Source organism: Sphaerodactylus townsendi, linkage group LG14 (assembly GCF_021028975.2).
Source record: "Sphaerodactylus townsendi isolate TG3544 linkage group LG14, MPM_Stown_v2.3, whole genome shotgun sequence".
Taxonomy (NCBI): domain Eukaryota; kingdom Metazoa; phylum Chordata; class Lepidosauria; order Squamata; family Sphaerodactylidae; genus Sphaerodactylus; species Sphaerodactylus townsendi.
In genome coordinates this window covers 29,723,189-29,746,605 of record NC_059438.1, presented here as the reverse complement: position 1 = coordinate 29,746,605, position 23,417 = coordinate 29,723,189, and the positions used below count along the sequence as shown (strand labels likewise).

Below are 23,417 nucleotides of genomic sequence, written 5' to 3'. Positions count from 1 at the left end.
GGTGGTCTACTCCGAGTAAATCCGCTGCTTCAACAGAACATGCATCTGGATCAGTCCAAGGGCTGATCTAGTCCACCTACCAGTCTGGATCCAACCACACTAGGAAAACTTAAGAGCTCTTAAAGGGGAAGTGCTTTAGCCCTCTCTCCCACTGCAAACTTCCACAATGATTTTCCAGATCAGAATTTCAGCGGTTTAAGTGTCCTGTAGCAGGAGGCAAGAATCAGTTAATTTTGCCACTTCCTCTTGAATAATTTGGGGGGGAGGCTAATAAAGTTTTCTTAGCTGTGTGTAGCCGCAAGTGTGGGAGTGTGCATTTAGCCATCTTGGACAATAAATCTAAATCCTTCATTTTATGGTGTAAAAAATTATCTCTAGCCTATAAAACTGTCACTGTTTCGGCACAAAACCTGAATTCCAGTCTCTTTGTTTATATTCCATGATGGAAACAAATTTCCTTTTTCATGTTAATATGCTTCACGTTTTCTTATGCATGATAACTTTCTATTTGGTTGCATGCCTGCTTTGAATGCCTTTTGTCAAATGGGATGGGATATACATAATTAAAATAAATAACGAATGTTTATTAAATAAACAGAACATCCCAACCCAGCTACCAAAAATTACCTTATACACGTCCTGTCATCACAACCTCCTGAACCAAATACCCCCCCAGGCAAGAACATGTTAGACTCATGACTGCAGTCTCCATCTAAAGTCAATAACAGTCACACATGAATTGCACCGCAATTGAAGTGAGTCACACACATGGATCGCACACACAAGTTCTCTGTGGCTGTAACTATGCGTCACTGTTTAATACACAATTGCTGCAACTGTATTATATTGTGTGTACAAAACAATCAGCTTGCAAACAAATGCCACAGTACAGGGCACCCTGACTGTTGTGAGCATGCTAGCCTCTTTGGAATTATGGCACATAGTGGTGGGCGCAACTACAAAACAGCTGCAGCCAGGGGCAGAGCCAACCACAACATGACTAGCAGTGAGGATATGAATAACCCCAATAGTAACTTTTCGACATTTTAGGCAGAAGTTTTGTTTTACAGGATGCCTTTTAATCTGCACAGCCAATCAGATCTCCAGTGGCAAAATCCCCACTGACCCCATTATTAGGACCTCTACTTTCTACACAAATCTCCTAAAACATTTTAAACCCCCCCCCCCCCCCCCCGCTTTGTTCACACTCACCTCCTTGAAGATTCCTGGCCGCCATTATGTGATTTCCCCCCTTTTTTGAGTTCTGCATTGAATCAATGCTTCAATGTTTCACAGACAACAGGGAATAGAGACATAAGTCCTCTATGCTACCATGTTTCCCCGAATATAAGACAGTGTCTTATGTTTATTTTTGCTCCTAAAGATGCACTATGTCTTATTTTCAGGGGATGTCTTATATTTCTGTATTCTGTTTGTCAGGCATGCTTCCAAACAAAAACTTTGCTACGTCTTACTTTTGGGAGATGCCTTATATTTCGCACTTCAGCAAAACCTCTACTACGTCTTATTTTCCTGGGATGTCTTATATTCAGGGAAATAGGGTAGTAACAGTATTCTGCTTTTCTTTCATGATTCCGTGGGGCATTCCTGCAGTTTCCTCTTTGACTTGGAGGAGAAGCTTGAGGAGAACATGTTCACCTTCAACGTGTGTGATGTAGCTCTGAAGCATGCGCCAGAATTTCGCCGGGTTTACCTGCCATACGTGACAAACCAGACATACCAGGAGCAAACCTTTCGGAGACTACTGTAAGTAATCTTGTCATGGCCTCTTCTCTGATTTGGTCCTTTGCACGGCTCCGTACAATCTGTCTTTAGGAACCATTGATTTAAGGCATTCCCCTTGAGTGTCTCCAGAGATGTTTTCTTCAAGGAAATACATTTGCAATAAAATGTTACCATTACATGGAGCAACCCAATAGCCCATCCTAGTCCAAACAGTCAGACCTTGGAAGGTAGGCAGGGTCAGTGCTAGTTAGTACATGGATGGGAAACTGCCAAGGAAGTCCAAGGTTGCCACACAGAGCCAAGCAATGGCAACCCTCCTTTGTTAGATCTTAGGCCCCTTCCGCACATGCGTTTTCAAACCACTTTCACAACTGTTTGCAAGTGGATTTTGCCATTCCGCACAGCTTCAAAGAGCACTGAAAGCAGTTTGAAAGTGCATTATTCTGCATGTGCGGAATGAGCCTTTGGCTTGAAGACCTCATGCAAAGTTGCCACAAGTTGGCTGCAACTTGAGATCACTTTCTCCCACTCAGCTAGGATAACAATGGTGGATTCTGCACAGCATATTTATAATGAATTGCAGCAATTATAAATGAACCCATTGCCCTTTTTCCCAGACACATGTGTGCAATTTACACGATCAGGAAGTGATTTGAGCCCATGAAAACAATTCAGGTTGTTTCGCAGGAAAATGCTTCCCTTTTTAAAAAATGTTTGTTTACAACACATGTGTAGCTATGAAGGCATGCAGAAATTAATGCCAGGAGCCATGCCAATTTCCTCACAATCTCATTGGCTGCACCTACATACCCTGTTTCTCCGAAAATAAGACAGTGCCTTATATTAATTTTTGCTCCCAAAGATGCGCTACGTCTTATTTTCAGGGGATATCTTATTTTTCCATGAAGAAGAATTCACATTTATTGTTGAACAAAAAAAATGAACATTTATTATATACTGTACAGTAGTTGTCATCACAAACCAGTCTGTTGGGGTGGGGCCTGGCGAGGCAGGAAGGGGGAGGGGTTTGGGGGCGCATATGATTCCAAACAAAAACTTTGCTACCGGTACGTCTTACTTTTGGGGAATGCCTTCTATTTAGCACTTCAGCAAAACCTCTGGTATGTTTTATTTTCAGGGGATGTCTTATTTTCGGAGAAACAGGGTAGTTTAGCATGTTCAACACACAAGTTTTTTAATAAAAGAGAGAAAAGAGGACATTCCTGCAATGGTCAAGCAATAATGAATGTGTTGCTGTAGATTGGGTATATCAAAGCCACATTTTGAGATACTGCCACTCTAGGGTGCACTATGATACGTGTCCATGGACAGTATAGTCTTGCCTCTGGTATACTTTCTATACTAGGAAAATGGCAACAGAAGAGAGTTAGACATACAGGCAGGAACTGAGGACCACCTCTGTGTCACAACCAGACTGCTTGCAGAAGAACACAAAAACCATACATGTGTAGGAAGATATCTCTCATCTGTTCCTTCCTCTCTCTGGCAGGAATGGCGTTCCTGCCTTCCAACAAGTCTTAGAGAAGCTGGAAAGTGACCCAATTTGTCAGCGCCTCTCCCTCAAGTCTTTCCTCATCCTGCCATTCCAGCGTATCACACGGCTTAAGCTCCTCCTCCAGGTAAGGATCTCAGGATACACATGACTCACTGCTCCATACGTCAACCGCTGTCTAAAACTTAATGAGAATCATGAATAACATACATCATCATTACATGGTAATTTCCTTGGGAATTAATAGCGTAAGCAGGGACTGCGTAAGAATTGGGACTCTGGCTTTTAGAGAAGAAGAAGAAGAGTTTGGATTTATATCCCCCCTTTCTCTCCTGCAGGAGACTCAAAGGGGCTTACAATCTCCTTGCCCTTCCCCTCTAGCCAACAAACGTGTCCCTGTGGAGGTAGGTGGGGCTGAGAGAGCTCCGAGAAGCTGTGACTAGCCCAAGGTCACCCAGCTGGCGTGTGTGGGAGTGTACAGGCTAATCTGAATCCCCCAGATAAGCCTCCACAGCCCAGGCGGCAGAGCTGGGAATCAAACCCGGTTCCTCCAGATTAGATACATGAGCTCTTAACCTCCTACGCCACTATTCGTATTAATTGCAACAAAACTCTTCTTACAAATGTATTCAAGTGGCATTTTGCCACGTACAACTCAAGTATCTTTTGTGCACCAAAGGGAGAGATTCACTCTTAGCAAGAGGTCTTTCCCAGCCCTTCTGGTTTCCATTTTGAGTGAAAGGTTAGGTACAGAATCCTGTGCCTTTTGTATGGAAAACTTATCTGCTGCCACTGTTCTATAATCCAGTGTGGTGTTGCGGTTAAGAGAGGCAGACTCTAATCTGGAGAACCAGGTTGGATTCTCCACTCCTCCACATGAAGCCTGCTGAGCAGCCTTGGGCCAGTCACAGATCTCTCAGGAATTTCTCAGCACCACCAATCCACAAGATGCCTGTTCTGGGGGGTGGGGTGGGGGGGGGAGGCAATTGTGACATTGGAGTCTCTTCATATGCTCACCGCCATGGAGATGTCTTATCGTCTAAAGACCAGACTATATGATCATGAATACCAATTTCTCCTGAGTATAGGACAAAACTCTTGCTCCCCCCTATACTTTGGGATTATACCCCAGAAATCTAGTCCTGCTGTATATTTAGAACAGCTTGTCAATTATAAGTGTAGATGGGTCATGACAAGAGCAAGGTGTAACGCTTTCCCTTCTTCAAGGTCGTTTCCTTAACATCCCACAAAGGGAGCATTGTTGTTAGTATTGTCCCTATACAACGGACTCAATTTCCCATATTCTGCTTTATTGTTCGAAGCATAACAACATTAGAACTGACTTGAGAGCTTTATTGCCATCAGGATTTATGCTTCTTTCTGACAAATTAAAAATGTTGAAGCTCCTGAACAATTCTAATGCAGAAATCTCGGAAGCAGTTGCTACATTTTTAATTCGTGTTTTACAAGATGTGTAACAGTGATCTTTTAATGTATCTGAAATGTTCGATATTTCCTGGATGTTATACCTAATAAAGGTTTTTGGATTGGACTGGATTGGACATGGTTTGAGACTCCTTATGGTAGAGAAACAGGCAGGGAATAAAAACCAACTCTTTTTTCCCCCCAAGAATGGCAGCATTTGCCTTAATTAAGCATGTTGACAACTTTAGCACAGATGCAGCAATCAGGGAAGCTCGTCTGCCTCCAGCTCCACTGACAGAAAACAAAGCAAACTCCTTATCTGAACAACTTGATGGTCACTGCAATGCTCACCTGGAGCTCATCCTGAGCAGCTTCGGTTCTACATAACAGCTAATTGTGCCAAAGGGTCAGATTGTTGTAGTTTTCACCTGCCTCAGTCTAGTCCAGGGGTCTGCAACCTGTGGGTCTCCAGATGTTCATGGACTACAATGCCCATCAGCCCCTGCCAGCATGGCCAATAGACTCTAGTTTATGAACCATCATAGGTGTCAAACTCACGGCCCTCCAGATGTTATGGACTACAGTTCCCATCATCCCCTGGGAATCCCACGAGTTTGACACCTGTGAACTAAATCATCTCATTTTCTGAGAACAGGTCATAGCTCAATTGAATTGATTGAGGTGTCAGATGTATGACTGCTACCCGGTTACATTGCTTTGCTGTTCCCCTTACCAAATGCCTTTTGTGCCCATTTCTCAGAACATACTGAAAAGAACACGGCCTGGTGCTGACGAGGAAGTCCAAGCAACTCAGGCGTATGATGCTCTTGAGAAGGTAAAGGATGCCAAAACCCATCCCATCGTCTATGTCTATCTCAGCCACAACCAACAGAGCCTAGAAAGTTCAGGTTGATAGGAAGTATTTCAACGGATTCTGAATGTTGGGCCTTCCTTCATGCAGATGGCAGTTGCTGAGAACAGCTTTTTGTTGTTCACTACATTTTTGTTTTTGCACTGTTTTAACACATATGGGCAGGTTTCCAATGAGATGGGATATACCCTCAATGATATACTGACAGTATCGATATCTGAGAAGTTAGAAGGGTCGGGTTGTTCGAACAGGAAATAGATCTTGTTCCTAACGTTTCTTTGGCTGGCATCTTCTGAGGTGTATCACAGAGAGAAGAAGTCTGTTACAGTGTGTAACCTCTGAAGGTGCCAGCCACAGATGCAGGCAAAACGTTAGGAACAAGATCTACCAGACCATGGCCACACAGCCCGGAAAACCCACCACAACAGTTGAATCCGGCCGTGAAAGCCTTCGACAGTATCCAGATCTATTTATTTAGGCATTTCTATGCCACTTTTCATCTGAGGGTCCCAAAGCAGCTGACAATAATGTCCACGCTGAATTAAACAATAGAATGCAAATGATCAACGCAAACAATTATATCCCAGGCAGGTCCTAGGCTGATTATCAGTCTTCCAGGCTGTGAACCATGAACTATAATCCAAGGGTTAAGAGTCCTTTGCCTCTTGCCTTCAGCATGCACCCCTGGCCATGCCCAGCCCTTATACCCGAAGGCAAGAAGGAGACAAACACAGTTGAGATGTTGACTAACTAGAAGGATGTCCTGCCACCACTCCCCTTTCATGACACCTCCATCCTGCCCCACCATCATGAAGTGTAGGGAGACAGAAGATGAACAGCAGTTATGGAAAAATATGGTATGTACAGGAATCTCCACAGACTCTTGTAACTGTATATAGAGGGGCCACCTCTTGTGCCTTTGATGAACTTTGTACAGCACGATAGCTTACCACAGCATGCCTGACACCACTTGGTAAACTGATCGTCTGCATTACCCTGCAAAGCCCATCAGAAAAGTCTTGTCATGCTTCTGCACCTGACCAGAAATCCAGGAAAGCAAAAGAGTGCTGAGATTTTTCTGATCGCTCACAAAGCCGATGAAAACGATGCTTGTTTATTTCTCAAGGGTCAGTTTCCATCTGCTCTCCAGCTCCCCCCTCCTTGACAGTATCTTCCTCTCTGCAGCTCATCAAAGACTGCAATGAAAATGTCCAGCGAATGAAGAACACAGAGGAGTTGATCTACTTAAGTCAGAACATGGAGTTTGAATGCAAGGTAAAAAAATCAGCTATGCAGGGCGCTGAGTGGACCTCCTCGATGACAGCATTTCCCCTTTTGAACTGAGCGGTCCGTAGAATTGGAATACATCCCAAACCATCAAGAAAATGCACATTTTAGTAATGGGTGAGAATAACAGAATGTAGGCCTTTCAGTGAAGACTGATCATTACCAATCTTCTCTTTTAAACAAATCTCTAATAAACATGCAAGGCAACACAATGGCTCATTCCATAGAAGACATTTAAAATGTTTTGAAAACGTTTGCAAAATGCTTTCACCCCCCCCCCCCCCCCGGTTCGCACTGACTCCCCAGAAACAATTCCGGGCTGCCATTTTGTGGTCATTCCATTTTTTGTTAAGCCTCCATGAATCTGATGTTATGAGGCTTCCAAGCCTCATGCTATGATTATCTAGGGTTGTGTCTTAGGAGTGTCAAAGGCATAATATCCCCACCCCCCCACCCCAGGATGGAAATACAGTGCGAGGGCTGGTGCAAGCTCAGAAAATGGGGCCAACAAGGAAGTCTTGGAGTTCGATCTTGACAGAAGTCAGTTTCAGGTAGCTAGCTCAAGGTTGACTCAGCCTTCTATCCTTCCCAGGTCAGTAAAATGAGTACCCAGCACCTAGTACAGGGGTAGGGAACCTGCGGCTCTCCAGATGTTCAGGAACTACAATTCCCATCAGCCTCTGTCAGCATGGCCAATTGGCCATGCTGGTAGGGGCTGATGGGAATTGTAGTTCCTGAACATCTGGAGAGCCACAGGTTCCCTACCCCTGACCTAGTAGATGATTGGGGAAGGCAATGACAAACCACCCCATAGACACAGTCTGCCTAGAAAATGTTGTGATGTGATGTCACCCCATGGGTCAGTAATGACTCAGTTCTTGCACCGTTACCTTTAAATGTTTGTAACTGCTCACAATATTTAGTAGGCTAATCAGGAAGCAAGAACGTTGTGTCCCCCGTCTCTTTCTCTTTTCCATTCCAATTATCTCTCTAGCATCAGTGACAAGATTAGACATCTCCACCTATAGTTTGGGAGAAGAAAGTACCCTTCAATGTGGTGCTTGGAGGCCCTGGAGTTGAACGGAGAAATGAGCCTCACTTGTAACACTTATGCTTATTTTCCTTCTAGATTTTCCCACTTATCTCTCAGTCCCGGCGGCTGGTGAAGCGTGGTGAGCTGACAGCGCTGGAGTATAACCTGAGCTTGAAGTGGAAACTCACCACCCGGCCTATCTACCTGCATCTCTTTAATGATTTCCTGCTTCTCTCTCGGCCCAGGGAGTAAGTATTGGGGGTGGGGGAGGTGAATGGGTACTTCTTTGTAATTTAATAAAGGGAAAAGGAAGGATAAGATGTTGACAGTAGTCATTGTAGGTTCTACCAGCAGAAGAGTGACTTAAGTTGAAGAGAGGAATCAGACTTTACAGAGTAGAATGGTAGACTACAAGTCATATTGGCAGTGAAGAAGAAGAAGAGTTGGATTTATATCCCCCCTTTCTCTCCTGTAAAGAGACTCAAAGGGGCTTACAAACTCCTTTCCCTTTCCCCTCACAACAAACACACTGTGAGGTAGGTGAAGCTGAGAAAGCTCAGAAGAACTGTGACTAACCCAAGGTCACCCAGCTGGCATGTGTTGGAGTGCACAGGCTATCTAGTTCACCAGATAAGCCTCCATAGCTCAGGCGGCAGAGCGGGGAATCAAACCCGGTTTTCCATTCTAAGAGATTTCCAAAAAAAAAAGGTTAAAAGATAACCCACAATCCTGACTGATTTCTTCAGACCAGAAAGCACTCAAAAGCAAGCCATTCTCTTGATTCAGCAGAGAAATAAGATTCGGCCGCTGTAATGCTTCTGTCTTCCTATTTGTCGCAGGAATGGACACTTTATCGTATTTGATTATGCCGCCTCCTCCGAAGTACGTGGAGAAAAGTGTGAAATGAAACTGCACGGAGCAAATAAAAATGTTTTCCGTCTCTTCCTGCTGCAGAACCATCAGGGGAAAAAAGTGGAGTTCCTCTTCCGAACAGAAACACAGTAAGAATAGATAAAGATATATGTCTTTCTGGCTATTATTTCATTCTCACAGTCTTCCACCAGAATGACACAGAAGGCACCTTTTGCTACTGTCCCCTTCTAACCATACATGCCTACTTTTATGTTCAGCAGACTACATCACACAACTATGTTGCCTTCATGTCACAATAATTGTTGTGGCTTTCACCAGGCAAACACACAGGATGGTAATTGGGTGAGGTTGTGGAGAATTTTCTGCTAGAGATTGCTAGTGCCCAACTACACTTCCCAGAGTTCCTGTGGAAAGGGAATAACTATTATATTAGTTTAGAGCAGTGATGGCGAACCTTTTCGAGACCGAGTGCCCAAACTGCAACCCAAAGCCCACTTATTTATCACGAAGTGGCAACACGGCAATTTAACCGGAATACTGAGGTTTTAGTTTAGAAAAAATGGTTGGCTCTGAGGCGTGTGTTACTCGGGAGTAAGCTTGGTGGTAGTTGGTGGCTTTGCTTTGAAGCAACACTGCAACTCTTCGAACGGGTGAATCACAACCCTAGGAGGGTTTACTCAAAAGCAAGCCACATTGCCAGCAACTTAGCTTACTCCCAGGTAAAGGATCACGCTTTAGTTCTTTGCATGAAAATCAGTAGGGTTTAACAGCGCTTAACAGGGTTACCTATATTGCTTCCCCAAAACTTGGTGTTGGGTTTAATGCTAATAATCGAGCCCGATATGTGGGGGGGGGGATTTCCCCCCCACATGATGAACTCTGTTTGTGCGTGCCCACAGAGAGGGCTCTGAGTGCCACCTCTGGCACCCGTGCCATAGGTTCGCCATCACTGGTTTAGAGTCTAGTGTAGATGTGCCCACTGAGGTTATGCATACTCATTCCCACAATTACCTTTTCAATTAGCCTATTATAAGGTGACCAGACGTCCCGCTTTTGGCGGGACAGTCCCGCCTTAAACCAATCTGTCCCGCGGGGTTTTTTAACTGTCCTGATTTTGGCTTCTGGGGCGCTCCCCTTTAGTTCTTAAGAACTAAAGTTAAGAACTGGGAGTGCCCCAGAACTAAAGAACTAAAGAACTAAAGTTAAGAACTGGGAGTGCCCCAGAAGGCAGTGCGCTCCTGCAACTGCACGCGCATGCATGCGCGCCCCCCATTCCAGTTTAAAAAGGTGACAATCTGGTCACCTTAGCCTATTACCATGTGGAGATTGGGGGGTTGGACCTTGAGAAGGCAGGATTTGGGGTGGGAAGGGACCTCAGCAGGATATAATACCTTACAGTCCACCCTCTAAGGCAACCATTTTGTCCAGGGAACTGACCTGTGCAGCCTGGAGAGAAGGTGTAATTCTAAGGCCCCTTCCGCACATGCAGAATAATGCACTTTCAATCCACTTTCACAATTGTTTGCAGGATTTTGCCATTCCACACAGTAAAATCCAGCTGCAAAGTGCATTGAAAGTGTATTGAAAGTGCATTATTCTGCATATGCAGAAGGGGCCTAAGAGATCTCTGGGCCCACTGGGAGATGGCGACCCTCCCCAGGATCCAATTCAGTAATCCTCCTGACCTCCTTTAATGGATCCTTTGCAGTTCCCAAAATATACAGCATTACCGGAATTGTTTTAACTGAATTGTTTTTCTTGTATCATGTAAACGGCACTGAGTCTTTTTTTTTAAAAAAGGCCTTAAAAGTGGTTAAAAAGAGCTAGAGTCCAGTCGCATCTTAAAGACTCACAACATTTCAGGCAGGGTATGAGCTTCCGCGACTCACAAAGGCTAACAAAATTTCCCTGCCAATTTTTTTTGTTAGTCTTTAAGTTCCTCCTAGGTTCTTGCTCTTTTTACTGCTTAAAACAGAACAACAAGTCTACCCATCATGACCTATTCCCATACTGGATGACATGGGGGAAAGAATGATAATTTGCTTTAGTTCGCCGATTTGTGGCTTAAGCAAATACTGGCTTGCAGTATCCTACCATTGTCTTGGAATTGAGGACCAGCCTGGTTTAGTGGTCAGAGCGTAATACTAGGATCTAGAAGACCCAATCAGATATGGAATTCACTGGGTGATCTTGGGCTAATTATACCCATTGCTGCCTAACACACCTCATGGGATTATTGAAAGGGTAAATGGAGGAGAAGCCAAAGAATGCCATCCTAATCTCCTTGGTGGAAGGGTGGGATAAAAACATACTACACTCACCTATCAAGAATAACCAGTAAACACATCCTTAAGCATTCCTATCCTTACCACTACTTGGTTTTTTTCCCCCCTATTTTCTAGGAGTGAAAAACTGCGGTGGATTTCTGCTCTTTCGCCACAGCAAGCAGAGCCTGATCTTTTAGATGACTCCGGTAAAACTTCTTAAGAACTACAATTGAAAAATAACTCATAGAACAGGTTCATTACTCCCCCCCCCCCCCATTTACAGCTGCTCAGGAAATTCTCTTCTCGACTCCCAATTTTCCAAAGGAAGTTTCAGTTCTGAACAATGAAACCCCACATCTTTTCTTTAAAAGCATCCAACACGAATAAATATCAGCTTTAAAATGCGAATCCAGATTCCAGATTTTCTTGTAATTAAAAAAAAAAAGTGTTGAAGCAACAGGATCTATTCAAACAAAGATCACAACACTGTTTCTGTTTATAAACACGAGTCTCTTAAATGCAGAAACTGTTGCTCCGAACAAAGTCACATTTTGCAGAAGCTATAAAAATAACAATGAGTAACTTGCCCGAGCTCATTTCAGAATGAGTTAATCTAAAACCAGCTTGTTTGATCTCAATTCAGATCAGCCCCAAATGACTTGTTTTATGTTTTAAGTATTTAAATATTCAAAAAGCTGACCCTTAAGAGGAAGGCAGGGAGGTGCTCCTGTTGGCAGCAGAGGATGGGCCTCATAATAATGGGTTTAACTTATGGGCGGAAAGGAATCGGCTGGATACTAGCACTTTTTTAAAAGTAAGAGTTATTCAGCAGTGGAATTAGATGCTTGGGGAGATGGTGGTATCCTCCTCACTGTCAGTCTTCAAGAGGCAGCTGGATTAACACTTGTCAGAGATGGTTTAGGCTGATCTTGCATTGAGCAGGGGTTTGGAATTTCACTTCTGTATCTCACAAGTGCCGATTCTCATTTTTCTTGCCTTTATGCCATCTACAACCTGGTCTCAGACCAGGGACTACCAATTATGCAATCATTTTACTAGCCCCGCCCCTTTCCAATACTGTTCCACTGCTGCCTTCTAAATCTGGTGGCACTTCCTTGCCCATTCACTCTGGAACTGTACCCAACTTCAGGGCAGGGGAGGTTGCAGATTTTCTCAAAAATTATGGACTTGGGAGTAACTGAACCAAGCTAAAGATCAACAGGCCAGTTTGCCCAACTATCAGCACTTGGGGGGTGGATACAAATTACTATTATTTTGAGACCTAAAGACAGGGCTGGGCATTTTCCACAATTCCAAGATCAGACCCTGGCACTGTGCATACAAGGCTTCATCCCACAAATCAGCTTCCTAAAAAGGGAAAGGGAGATATGCAAGCTTCCAGTCTTTAAGATTGTGAAAGCATGACAGACGCTGTCCAGAAACCTTCAGAACACGGAACAGAATTACACAAAATAAATAGATATTTGCAAATTTGCCTAGTTGACGCATGTGTGGGTTAGGACTTCAGGGTGCAAGATTCTAGTGCAACTCATATTCATAACTACAGTTTTTTTAAAAAAAACATATTCATGATTTTAACAACAAGGCTTCTTCTACTATCTCTTTGTTCCTATCATACTTTCTCAGATGCGCCTCAGGTTCAGTGTATGAAGTCATACAAAGCCCGTGAGAATGATGAACTGGCTCTGGAGAAGGCAGATATCGTTATGGTCTTGCAGCAAAGTATTGATGGTGAGTGGGTTCTGTTATGATGAAGCAGTTGGAAGAGGGGAAAGAGGCAGAATTTTAGAGCTAGAAGATGATGACCTGGCAGCCCATAACCCATGGAAGATGCGATGGACCCCTTCACCTTCCTAACTTCTTCAGGCAGGGAAACCACTCACTGACCTGTCTTGCCAGTTTTTTACTGCCTTTTTCCCTCAAGGATAGAGGTCCTTAAGAAATGGTAGTGTATGGTGAAACTGAAGCACTTTCTCACAATTCTGTAACTGACCAAGAAGGTGAGGGATGCCTGTTGTTTTAGCCTTTCTAGTCAAACCCCTTAATAAGGCCCACAAAATAATACTGAGGCAGATTTAAAACTCAAACAAAATCAAAGATTTGTCTAACAGAGAGAAGATGGGAAAGGGAGATAAATAACTTGTGACTTTTGTGCCCAGAAGAAAAATATATACAGGAGAGCTTAGGCACAGAGATTCAGTATTTGGTTTTCAGACTCAGACTTAATACATTTTGTCAGTTTCAGTTCTCAGTTGGCATACATGTAATATTGATGTTATGTTTCCCAGATAGTACAGTTAGAACATAAGAACAAGCCAGATGGATCAGACCAGAGTCCATCTAGTCCAGCTCTCTGCTACTCGCAGTGGCCCACCAGGTGCCTTTGGGAGCTCACCTGCAGGATGTGAAAGCAATGGCCTTCTGCGGCTGTTGCTCCCGAGCACCAGTTACTTATGATGTTCTGGCTAATGGATTACATTTAGGGTTTAACAGAAGCTGGTAAATATATTCAGTACCCTCACAAGCCTCACTTTGTTAGAAAACCATAAAATAAAACATAAATTGCTCCTTCCGGAGAAAAATAAAGCAAAACCCTAATCACCAGACTACTGATCCTAAGGATTCTTCTTCCCTCTGCCTGGAAGATCTATCCCTTCTTGGTTATATCCCTCCTTGGTTATATATAGGGCTCTCAGCCTGAGCCTCTCAATAACCCTCCACCAGTTCACTCAGCCTGAATATTAATTTGCTTTCAACACACAGCTCACAGCTGTCACAAAGTAGAGCAAGCCATATTCACCCCACCAACTGCGATTACTCTTCTCAGAGATTATATGTTTTAAGGTACAGCCAAGGCTGATAGTTCTTAACTCCAGGAATTGAACATCCAAACGCCTCTGAAATTCTTCTTCACAGGGAGATATCCACTTCCTTCATGCATCATCAAGCTTTTAGCCAGAGTGCAGGATGCCACAACCAATCAGGTGGCTTCTCCTGTTCCTAAAACCTCTTATATCTCACTTTGAATGTAAGCAAGGAAGCCTCTGACAGACCTGCACTCTTAAATTAACATTTCCTCTGCAGTTTGTTACAGAAGGGTTCGCCCCCTCTCCATTTAACTACATCCTCTCAGTTGCCTGTAGGAGTTGAACACAGAGAATGTGCTTTTTTGCTCTGTGTACCAGTTCTGATGGTGTGCCAAGTGCTGTCAAGTCATAGCTGACTTCTGGTGACCCCAGAATGGGGCTTTCAAAGGAATTGAGAAGCACAGGTGCTTTACCACTGCCTTCCTCTGCAGAGACTTCCTTGATCTCCCTTCCAAGTAACAATCCTGCTTAGCTTTTAACATATGGCATGATCAGGCTACACCACACTGCCTTCCCTCCTTTGGTTCTGATTTCATATTGTTATATTTTAATAATAAGAACATAAGAACATAAGAACTAGCCTGCTGGATCAGACCAGAGTCCATCTAGTCCAGCATTCTGCTACTCGCAGTGGCCCACCAGGTGCCTTTGGGAGCTCACATGCAGGATGTGAAAGCAATGGCCTTCTGCTGCTGCTGCTGCTCCTGAGCACCTGGTCTGCTAAGGCATTTGCAATCTGAGATCAAGGAGGATCAAGATTGGTAGCCATAGATTGACTTCTCCTCCATAAATCTGTCCAAGCCCTTTTTAAAGCTATCCAGGTTAGTGGCCATCACCACCTCCTGTGGCAGCATATTCCAAACACCAATCACACCAATCATACTCTTAAAAAGAAAACACAGAATGGAATAACTTGCCTTACTTGGGACTAAAGTATATAATGGAGTAGATTGTCTCCCCAGTGCTGGTTCAAGCTATTTTACTGCCCTAAGAAAGGTACACATCATATCTGGGGAACATGCCAGCACTGGCCAGAGCCAAACCAAGACATTTATCATCTGCACAGCTTCAATACTGTACAAAATTTCATTAGAAAAGGAGATATCTCTCCTGTTCCAAAGAGCTTAGAATTTAAATGCTGATGATAAACAGAGAAATAGGACAAAGATGAGCAAACGCAGACCTGAAGCCTGATCCCATGTAAGCTTCCCTGAAAGTAAGCCCTACAGAAATCAACATTAACTTCCAAACTAGGGTTACAACTGGGGATGAGGATTGAGGTGCCAAACCAAATGGCTATCTACTCATCCCCAAAATTTGCTCCCTTACCTGGGGATAGTACAGTCACCTCTGGCATCTTGCCAAAATTGTAAGGCAGTGGTTCTCAATCCGGGGGGGTTGAACAACCCTTTGACAGGGGTGGCCTAAGACTCTCTGCATCAGTGTTCTCCATCTGTAAAATGGATAAATGTTAGGGTTGGGGGTCACCAAAACATGAGGAACTGTATTAAAGGGTCGCGGCATTAGGAAGGTTGAGAACCACTGTTGTAAGGAGACAGTTTTCTTACACACCAGCAGTGGTGGGATCCAAAAATTTTAGTAACAGGTTCCCATGGTGGTGGGATTCAAACTGTGGCGTAGCGCCAATGGGGCTGGGCGGGGCACAACGGGGACGTGGCCGGGCATTCCGGGGGCGGGGCTGTGGCAAGAACGCAGCTGCTGCCCCGGTCCTTGGGCGGGAAACGAATGCACGCAGGCGCAGGCTGCCACGCATGCCGGTGCACCTCCTGCTAGACTGCTTCAACTTCTGCACGCTACTGCTGAGAGGAGGGGTGTAACTAAGGCAAAAATCACATGGCAAAAAATCACCAATTAGTAACCCCCTCTCGGCACACACAAATAATTTGTAACCTACGCTCGGGAACCTGTGAGAACCTGCTGGATCCCACCTCTGGTTAGAGTAGTCACAGGTCTACCCAGGTATGTGACTTACATGTATGTCTTTATAAATCTACCCTCTGGTGTAAGTTTCTCTGTGTATGTCCCGTTCTGCAGGATGGATTGAAGGAGTGAAGCTCTCAGATGGCGAGAGAGGCTGGTTCCCTTCTGAGCAGATGGAATTCATCTCCAGCAGGCATGCCCGCCAGATGAACCTGAAAGAAGAACAGCGTGTCAAGAATGCCAAGCAACAAGTGTTTCGCAGGAAATAAGACCGTTTCTTCCCAACATCAGACACACTCTCCTGCTCAAAATGGACACGGCTGCATTTAAGAAAAGATATCTCTGCAAAAGCCAATGTTTGATATGCTTATAAGGGAAATATTACTTGGCAAAGAAAGGGGAAAAAATGAACTCACGGACAGATTCCCTTCATATGAATTACAAGAGGCAAAAGTGTCTTTCCTTTTTTGCCTGAAAGAAAGACGGTGAACGTCAGGACTTTGGGAGATCCCTTGACTCCATATGAACTCCTCGCCTGGAAACTCTGCCTCAGCTCCTTGGTTTGCAAAATGGGGAGGGTTACCCACCTCACCAAAACAGTGAGGCTAAAATATTAGAATTTCAATGTTTTAAATTCCTTGGGGGGAAAGGCACTACAGAAATGCAAAAAAAAAAAAAAAAGAAGTCGTCTTTGGTAGGTATTATTACAGAGAAATACTTCAGTTGTCTTAATTGCCAAATTTTCTGCATGTGTATATAAAGGACAGAAGTATCCCTGGTCATCAGTGAGTGAATTTTTCCTGGCCTTAAATTAGGGGTGTCGAACTCATTTGTTATGAGGGCTAGAGGTGACATGAATGTGACTTGGTCAGACTGGATCCTGGTTGTGTGTGGCGGCCTTGATTGGTATCAGAATGGCACTGGGCTAATGAGTCCACAGCAGGGTGGGGTGGCTGCCTTGGGAGGGTTTATCAGGCCCACAAGCCCACTGAGGCAATCTCTCCCCACTTCTTGCTCCAGATCAGGCCGGGCTTGCAAGGAGCAACGGAGGCTTTGCTTCAGCTCGCTCATGGGCCTGATGAGCCTCCTCAAGGGGGCAAATCCAAATCCCCCTCCCTAGGGCCACATGAGCCTCCTCAAAGGGGCAAATCCAAATCCCCTTCCCCAGGGCCACAAGTTTAACACCCCTGCCTTAAAGAGACTGCTACTATCCTGGATAGCAAATTCAGGGGGATAATGTTAGGGCTCTGCACTCGTAGGGGTTCAGATAGCCTGTGAGTTTCCTCCAGATGCTCATGGATTACAATTATCAGCTCCCCTGCCAGCATGGCCACTGGCACGTAAGGCTGGTGCAGGGGGGCTGGAGCTGAGAATTGTAGTCCAAGAACAACTGGAGAGCCAAGGTTGCAGACCCTGCCGCGACTGCAACCAAATCAACAATCACATTCCATCTTAAAGGTAAGCCAATTTATTGTGGCACAAGATTTCATGAATCAGAATTCAATCAGATGCTTGACGCATTACATTCAGTTGGTGGAGATACACACATACGCACAATGCTACTAACAGCAGTAGGATGAAAGAGGGGAAGTTATTACAGAAAGAAGCCCGAAGAAGGTCTAATTTCTCAGTATATGTGTGCTGCCTGATACTGCAGAGATAAAGTCAAAGAGTCAACAATCCGTTCAGACAGATAAAAGTTGTTAAAAATCCTCCTAGCCTTTTCTGCACACCTCGTTTACGCCATACTGAAAATGTTTTGGCTTCCACCCTTTACCACAACATTAGTCTGCACTTACTTCCTTGAAATGTTGCACGGCTGGTGTATTTTCCCCCCGATTGTTTTTGCTTATGTGCTTTGTTTATTTGTTGAAACGTTGCTTCACTGATGTGACAAAGTTTTAAAATAAGCAAACTACAAAATGAAGAGGCAAGGCGGGGGGAAGAAGGCAGGCAAGGGACCCCCCAAAAAATGGTGGGCCAGGCTCTGAGCGAAGAAATGAAGAGGAAAGGGGAAACTGAAAGGAATGGAAGACAGAGTGTCCGCAGCTGGACATTCCTGCTTCTAATAGTAGTACCATCCACTGTGGAGATCTTGCAGGGTGTGATGTGGAACACCACAGAGCCATCTTTGTGAGCAACAATTTACCGGGAACTAAGATAGAAGAACTGGGAGCAGACACAGGACTTTGAATTGATACTTGTGCTCATCCTCTATTACAGCGGGATCAGTGTTAACTAGAGGCACCCTAAAGCTACTAAAATCAGTATCTTTAGCACATCTCACTCTACAGGATTGCAGTCTAAAAGGTTTCTTTTAATTCTTATATAAAAATCAGCATTTTCTTCCAAACAATGAAGAACTGACTTCTTCATAAAAATAATGGCCGATTCAAACTCTCTAAACCAATGTATCTCTCAATTCTATACACAGCACACCAGTTTTAAAAATCCCAAATGTCAGGCTGGTTGAGAGTCTTTAAGCATGCTGGTATTGTACATTTACATGTTTCTGTTATTTATGGGACAGGATCTTTAGGACTTGAAAGACTGTTTCAACAATTGTTTTTACATAAATTTATAGCCACTGATTTCTATTGGAACAGACTTCTGGAGTTCTTTAGGGTCATAAAAGTGAAGGGAGTCCCCTGTACAACCCCTGAGTCATTCAGTTACATGACTACTAGGACCCAATTTGAACATTCTAAAACAGTGATGGCGAACCTATGGCATGGGTGCCAAAGGTGGCACTCAAAGCCCTCTCTGTGGGCACATGTACACAGAATTTGTCATGTGGGGGGTGGAAAATCACCCCCCCACACACACTCATCTAGGCTGGCCTGGGCCACTGAGCACGACATGCGTGCACCGCAGTGAGCAGGGAGGACTCGGCTGGCAGGCCTGGTGCTTGTGCTCCAGGTGGCTGCTGCCCAAGGGGGTGGGGGGGCGCAGAGGAGGCAGAGATGCCAGAGAGGCACAGAGCGGTGCGTGTGGGACTTGCTGGAGGCTAGAGCAGGCTGGCCCCTGCTCGAGCCGGTGGGGCGGAAGAAGAGGGAGCCAGCCGGTTTTTTCTGAACTAAAACCTCAGCATTCAGGTTAAATTGCCGGGTGGGCACTTTGCGATAAATAAGTGGGGTTTAGGTTGCAATTTGGGCACTCTGTCTCGAAAAGGTTTGCCATCACTGTTCTAAAACAAAGACGGTCCAGCATGTGGCACATGAAGTTACAATTTTCTTTTTTTCTCTTGATGAGACAGAGTATAGGCAGACTATGTTTGCTAGGTGGTTTGCCATTGCCTTTCCCGACCATCTACACTTTACCCCAACAAGCTGGGTACCATTGTACTCAGAAGGATGGAAGGCTGAATCAACCTTGAACGGGCTACCTGAAATTGACTTTCGTTGGGATTGAACTCAAGTTGCAAGCAGAGGTTTTGACTGCAGTACTGTAGCTTACCACTCTATGCCACATGATTCCTAATAATATGAGTTGGGAAGACAAAATCACAAATGTTGCAGCAACTGAAGAAAAGCACCAGGACCTGCTGGGATATAATTAAGTGCCTATCAAGTGCATTTAAGCTGTTTTAAGGACATTTCATTATCAACAAATAATTTAATAGCTATTTTCTTTTTCAATTGTAGTTCAATAAGGAGGACTAGAGACTGGATACAATTCTCTGACCCCTCTCCCCAGTTCCCATGAATCTTGCAGCACCTTGAAAACTAACCAGTTTTTATTCTAGCATTGTGATCTACAGCCCCCTTTGTCAGACAGATGTGAAGTAGCCTCGAACAGTTCATGAAAACTCATGTCAGAATCAAAACTAGATAGCCTTTAAGGAGCAGCAAGACTCCTATTTTTTCTCCCCCCGGCGAATGAAACTGTCCTCCTAGAACAAAGCTTAAAATCTCCCAAGATTCTTCTAGGATTCTACAAGAGTTCAGGGGTCTAGTGGCTCTCCAGATGTTCTGATATCTACAATTCCCATCAGCCCCTGACAGCACGGCTAATTGGCTGATGGGAATTGTAATTGATGAACATCTGGAGAGCCGCAGGTTGCAGACCCCTGCTCTAGAGGAAGTAGAAATGTGCCCCAGACACTGAGACAGTATTAACAGTGTACAACTCCTTGCATTCTTTGCAGGTGGTCAGCAGAATCTGCAAACATTAATATTCTACAAGGAAGAGGGAGTCTCTAAGGCCCCTTCTGCACATGCAGAACAATGCACTTTCAATCTACTTTCACAATTGTTTGCAAGTGGATTTGGCTATTCCGCACAGTGAAATCCAGCTGCAAAGTGCCTTGAAAGTGAATTGAAAGTGCATTATTCTGCATGTGCGGAAGGGACCTCAGAGGAGAAAAGATTAGTTGGAAGGAGGAAAAGACAGCATTTATATTTAGAAGGAGGAATATAACTCCTATAGAGAAGTCATTTTCAACAGGCAGCAACTTACCTTTACCCAATTTGAGAAAAGGAGGACCTCTGCTCTTGTATGAATGCAGTTGCCTTAAAGACCATGGGGAAAATATTCTCTGGGTCCCACCACTACTACCTTAACCCAACCCAATCATAACTTGCACATCAGGCCTTTCACTTCAGAAATGCAGGCTGTTCTTTGCTACTTCAGGTGTAGCAAAACTGAGCTGTAAGCTGTCTTTTTCACAGCTGTCCTGAATAACAAGTCTTTTCTTTACAATAATGATTAAGAGCAGCCTCACTTTACCTGGGCCCTACGGAAAGGTAAAGGCTAGAGAGAATATGAGCACCCAATTTTCAGGCTCAGGGTCACAACTGAAAACAAAGAGGGTGGGGTTTTTTACTTTGTTTCATGATCTTTGAGGCCCCTGGCAGTACTAAAATGCTGAATGTTCAAAATGAGTCTCTTTCAGCCTCTTGCCTATTCCATGACCCCTTACCTTAAGAGCTGTCATGTTGGGAATCTCCTGTGAGCCCTCCTCGCTTCATTAAATAGTTTCAAAATCAGGAGAAACTCATTCCCCCTAGCCAGTTGTCAGTGCGAGGTCTTAAAGCAATACATGCAGGCACAGCCCCTTTTGTGTGCGAGGCTTGGCCACGGCATACAGACTTTTGAAATACTTTTGGTACCCACAACAGCCCAAACTTGTTACACATCTTCTGAGCTCTGTTTTAAAATAAGAATAAGCTTCCAGCCTGCAGCTTTTATCATTCCTAAAATACCCTTCTGAGAACCAAGGAAGAGTCCTGCTCGATTACACCAGTGGTTTACCCAGCATCCTGTTTCTTATGGAATCCAGTTGCCACAGAGTCCACAAAGACTACCGCGGGGTCACATGCTCTCTCTGTTGCTGCCACAACTAATATTCAGACAGGGCCTGCCCTTAAACATAGCTACATCTAGCCCTGGTGACTACTCTCCATCAATTTGTCTAATCCTCCTTTGAAAAGACCTGTACTGGTGATGGTCACTACGTCCTGTAGCAGTGAGTTCCACAAGTTAATCACATGTTGTATACTCGCTTTTTGGAGGTTGCTTTAGTTCCCAGAGCACGCTGAACCCTGAGGGATTCTGAACTCCCCCACATCATGATCTTGTCTCCAAAACAGAGGGGCTGGATAGGAGATGGCTTGTACATTATCAACATAATAGCTCCAAAGTTTACCTTAACAGACAGCTGCGTTCAAATTGCGCTACATATCTTTACTCAGAAAGCAGAACATTTCCACTAGGAGGGTCAGCAGGTGCTTATTGGGAACGCTTCCCAGTCTCTGCTTACATAAGAGTCTGGTGTTCTTTAGTTGAATTTGGAGGCGCACATAACTGCTTGTCAACTTTTGCCCGTCTTTTGCGATTTGCATTTGGTACATACTGGGGCTGCTATGCAGAAGGCTCTTTGCTCATCATCTCTTGCCTTGAAAACTCCACGAGATGGAACTTCATAAGAAGTTGCATGCAACTTGACAGCGCGAACAAACCCTTTAGCACACAAACCCTTTTCCAACTACCTCAGCACACACCTAATGGGAAATATCATACTGCGAAGAAAATCCTTACATAAATAGAAGGAAATGTGCTGAAATATTTCTAACCCCGTGCCAAAACGTGACTGCAATTCTATCTCTGGAGCAACCCCAGAGCACAGTGAGTATCTTTGCTCACATGCATCAAGCCAGGGTCAGAACTTGCACCTGAGTAAACCAGCCCGAGATTCTTTTAACATAGGGTGGCCAAGCTCCAGGTAGGCCCTGTTTAAATCTGGCATCTCGACTACAAAGGGGGGCAGGGGAAATGCCTGCTTCAAAGGGCTGTGGCATTTCACCCCACTGAAGTGCCTCCCCTGATCCAACTCCAGAGGTAGGGACTCTAGAGTTCAGCCGGGCTGACCCCGCTGTGGAGTCTTGACCCGAGAGAAAGGCCCAACATCCGCAGCTGCAAAACTCCACGAGATGGGGCTTCATAAGGTCACAGTTGCAAAAAAGGGCTTGCATTGGTTTGGCAGGGGTCTGCAACATGCAGCGCTCCAGATGTTCATGGACTACAATTCCCATCAGCCCCTGCCAGCATGGCCAATTGCCCCCTGGACTAGACTGAGGCAGGTGAAAACTACAACCATCTGGCCCTTTGGCACAATTAGCTGTTATGTAGAACCGAAGCTGCTCAGGACTGCACTGAGTGAGCTCCAGGTGAGCTTTGCAGTGATTATCAAGTTGTTCAGATAAGGAGTTGCAGGACATCCTTCTAGTTCAGGCCAATTGGCCATGCTGGCAGGGGCTGATGGGAACTGTAGTCCATGAACATCTGGAGAGCCACAGGTTGCAGACCCCTGGTCTGGAGGAAGCCTCCAGGCGAAGAAAAAGCCAAGCCCGCCCCAAAGCGGGCTTTGTCTCCAGGAGAGAAGGCTCTCCCTCTCTTCTGCTTTTCCTGCTCAGGCGCTGACCCCGGGGCCCCCCTGCCCTTCCCCTCGCCCCAGGTGGCCTTGATGAGGTCCTCGCTGTCTCCAGGCGCCGCCTCGCCCAGCCGCCGCTCTCCCCTCGCGAGGACCCTACAAAGCTCCTCCGGCTGGCTAGCTGGCTGGCTTTGCGCCGAGGAGGGACATGGAGCTGCGCGCCCGGCACGAGCACAGGCTGCTGCCTCACGGAGACGCAGGTAACAACGTGGGCGCCGGGGCAGCCCAGGCAGCGGGGACGGGGCGGGGCTGGGACCGACCGACCCAGCCGCCTGGCTGTGCTGGTGGAGGCGAATGGCGTCGCCGCCTTGGGCTAAGGAGCCTTTAATTTGCGCTCTTTAATTGCCCCGAGACTGGCGCGGGATAATTAGCCCAACAAGCCACTTGCGGCGGTGCCTGCCCGTTTGCTTCGTGCAAAGCGCGCCCGTCGGGCAGGGTGGCCGCGTTTGGCTTGCTGGGCTGAGTGAGGCGCTTGCAAACCCCACTCGGGGGGTTGTTGGAGGAGGCAGCTCCCTTGTCCTCGTTTGCACTCCCCAGCCCACCTGCGTCCCTTCCCCGCCAGTTGCAACGGCCTTTGTGCACAGTTAAGCGGGCCGAAGTTAGTTGGTCGCCCCCTGAAATTGCACTAAGGGGGAGATTGTG

The 23,417-nt window shown here is 45.3% G+C and overlaps 1 protein-coding gene across 1 annotated transcript in view; it reads left to right on the top strand.

Annotated features, from left to right (window-relative positions):
• The window catches only part of ARHGEF5 (Rho guanine nucleotide exchange factor 5), a 48,211-nt gene extending 31,585 nt beyond the window's left edge, over window positions 1-16,626 (top strand). The window contains exons 7-15 of the mRNA XM_048516286.1: window positions 1,615-1,767; window positions 3,257-3,386; window positions 5,445-5,519; window positions 6,741-6,830; window positions 7,972-8,123; window positions 8,715-8,876; window positions 11,151-11,221; window positions 12,663-12,767; window positions 15,959-16,626. Of these exons, the coding sequence (XP_048372243.1) occupies window positions 1,615-1,767; window positions 3,257-3,386; window positions 5,445-5,519; window positions 6,741-6,830; window positions 7,972-8,123; window positions 8,715-8,876; window positions 11,151-11,221; window positions 12,663-12,767; window positions 15,959-16,113 (1,093 nt within the window). The 3' untranslated portion in view covers window positions 16,114-16,626. The remainder of the gene's footprint in view (window positions 1-1,614; window positions 1,768-3,256; window positions 3,387-5,444; window positions 5,520-6,740; window positions 6,831-7,971; window positions 8,124-8,714; window positions 8,877-11,150; window positions 11,222-12,662; window positions 12,768-15,958) is intronic.
• The last annotated feature ends 6,791 nt before the right edge of the window (window positions 16,627-23,417 follow it).